We start from the raw sequence: 1,587 nt of genomic DNA on the forward strand, positions 1-1,587 counted from the left end.
CACCCCCACCCGGGAGCCCCGAGCCCGGCGCCCCGGCCCGGGCTCCCACCTGTGCCCCGAAGCATGTTGTCTCGGAGCAGGTCCCCGCTGGAGAGGTGCTTCAGCGCGAAGTGCTTGGTGATGCGCGACGACACGGTGCCCTTGCCCGACCCCGGCGCCCCCATGATGACNTACGTTGGTGGGCGTGGAATCACAATGGGTGACTAGGGTCGCTTCCCGCCCCTGCCGCAGGAGGGGCCGCCCAGCCGAAGGCGGTGCGGGGCTCCGAGGCAGCCCTGGGGGGGCCTCTGGTCTCCCAGGAGCGCACTTGCACATTCAGGAGTAGCTGCGGTTACTTTTAGCGGAGTCCAGAAGCGCTGGCTCCTGCACAGGCCCCATTATCTGCTTTCGGCAACGCATTGATGCCATAGGTATACCTTCAGTGCCTACTACGCGCCGGATAAGACACTGAGCAGCCTCAGGAATGCGCTGTTGAACAAGACGAAGTATCTGTTCCTTGAAGTTTAAGGTTTAGTGGTGGAGACAGATCATCGCGAGGAAACAAATAAATGAACGAGATAATTTGCGATCAGTGCGATGAACAAAACAGAACGCGTGAAAGCGCGGAGGGAGGCTGTTTTAGATCAGGTGGTCAGTGCTTCAGGAACTGCTGCTTGGAAGAGATGGCGTTTGCTTTGGGTATTGAGCTAGAAGGTGGAGGGAGAGGGCCACGGTTAGGGGGGAAAGCCCTAAAACTTCAAATGTTCCAGGAATAGAAGCACGAGACTTTTTTTTTTTTCTTAGTAATCTCCACACTCACGGTTGGGCTCGAACTCCTGATCCTGAGATCAAGAGTTGCATGCTCTTTGACTGAGTCAGCCAGGAGGCAGACATCTGCGTGCCTGTTTCATCTGTAGCATGGGCGTGGAAGATAGGTATGGGCTGTTAAAATTATGTGTGACCAGTACAGTGCCAGCCACAGGGTAAGTGTATGTGAGCTGGGTGCCTGGATTGGGGGGGGGAGGGGGGGTGGATTTAATGGTAGAAGACACTGCACTTAGATGGGGCGCCTGGGTGGCTCATTTGGCTAAGCATCCTGCTTCAGCTCAGGTCACGATCTCACAGTCCTTGAGTTTGAGCCCCGCATTGGGTTCTGTGCTGACAGCTCAGAGCCCGGAGCCTGCTTTGGATTCTGTCTCTGTCTCTGTCTCTGTCTGTCTCTCTCTCTGCCCCCTCCCTCCCACCCTCCTTCCGCCTCTCACAAATAGACATTTAAAAAAAAACAAAGAAATTGAATAGCTTATGATATTCGTGATTAAGAAAGAATGAAAACAGGGGCACTTGTGTGGCTCAGTCGGTTGAGTGTTCAACTTCCGGCTCAGGTCATGATCGCACGGTTCCTGAGTTCGAGCCCCGCGTCCCGCTCTATGCTGACAGCTCAGAGCCTGGAGCTGCTTCGGATTCTGTGTCTCCCTCTCTCTCTAACCCTCCCCCACTCGCACTCTGTCTCTCTCTCTCTCAAAAGTAAATATCAAAAAATAAAAAATTTTAAAAAGAATGAAAACAAATGACTTACACATTCAGTGCATGATAGTTAGAAAAAGGCCA

The 1,587-nt window shown here is 53.5% G+C and overlaps 1 protein-coding gene across 1 annotated transcript in view; it reads right to left on the reverse strand.

Annotated features, from left to right (window-relative positions):
* Nucleotides 1-164, reverse strand: part of AK3 (adenylate kinase 3) — a 16,700-nt gene extending 16,536 nt beyond the window's left edge. Inside the window, exon 1 of the mRNA XM_077759447.1 lies at nucleotides 50-164. Coding sequence (XP_077615573.1) covers nucleotides 50-164 — 115 coding nt within the window. The remainder of the gene's footprint in view (nucleotides 1-49) is intronic.
* Between the last annotated feature and the right edge of the window lie 1,423 nt (nucleotides 165-1,587).

Source organism: Crocuta crocuta, unplaced genomic scaffold, assembly GCF_008692635.1.
Source record: "Crocuta crocuta isolate KB4526 unplaced genomic scaffold, BGI_CrCroc_1.0 scaffold41, whole genome shotgun sequence".
NCBI classification, from domain to species: domain Eukaryota; kingdom Metazoa; phylum Chordata; class Mammalia; order Carnivora; family Hyaenidae; genus Crocuta; species Crocuta crocuta.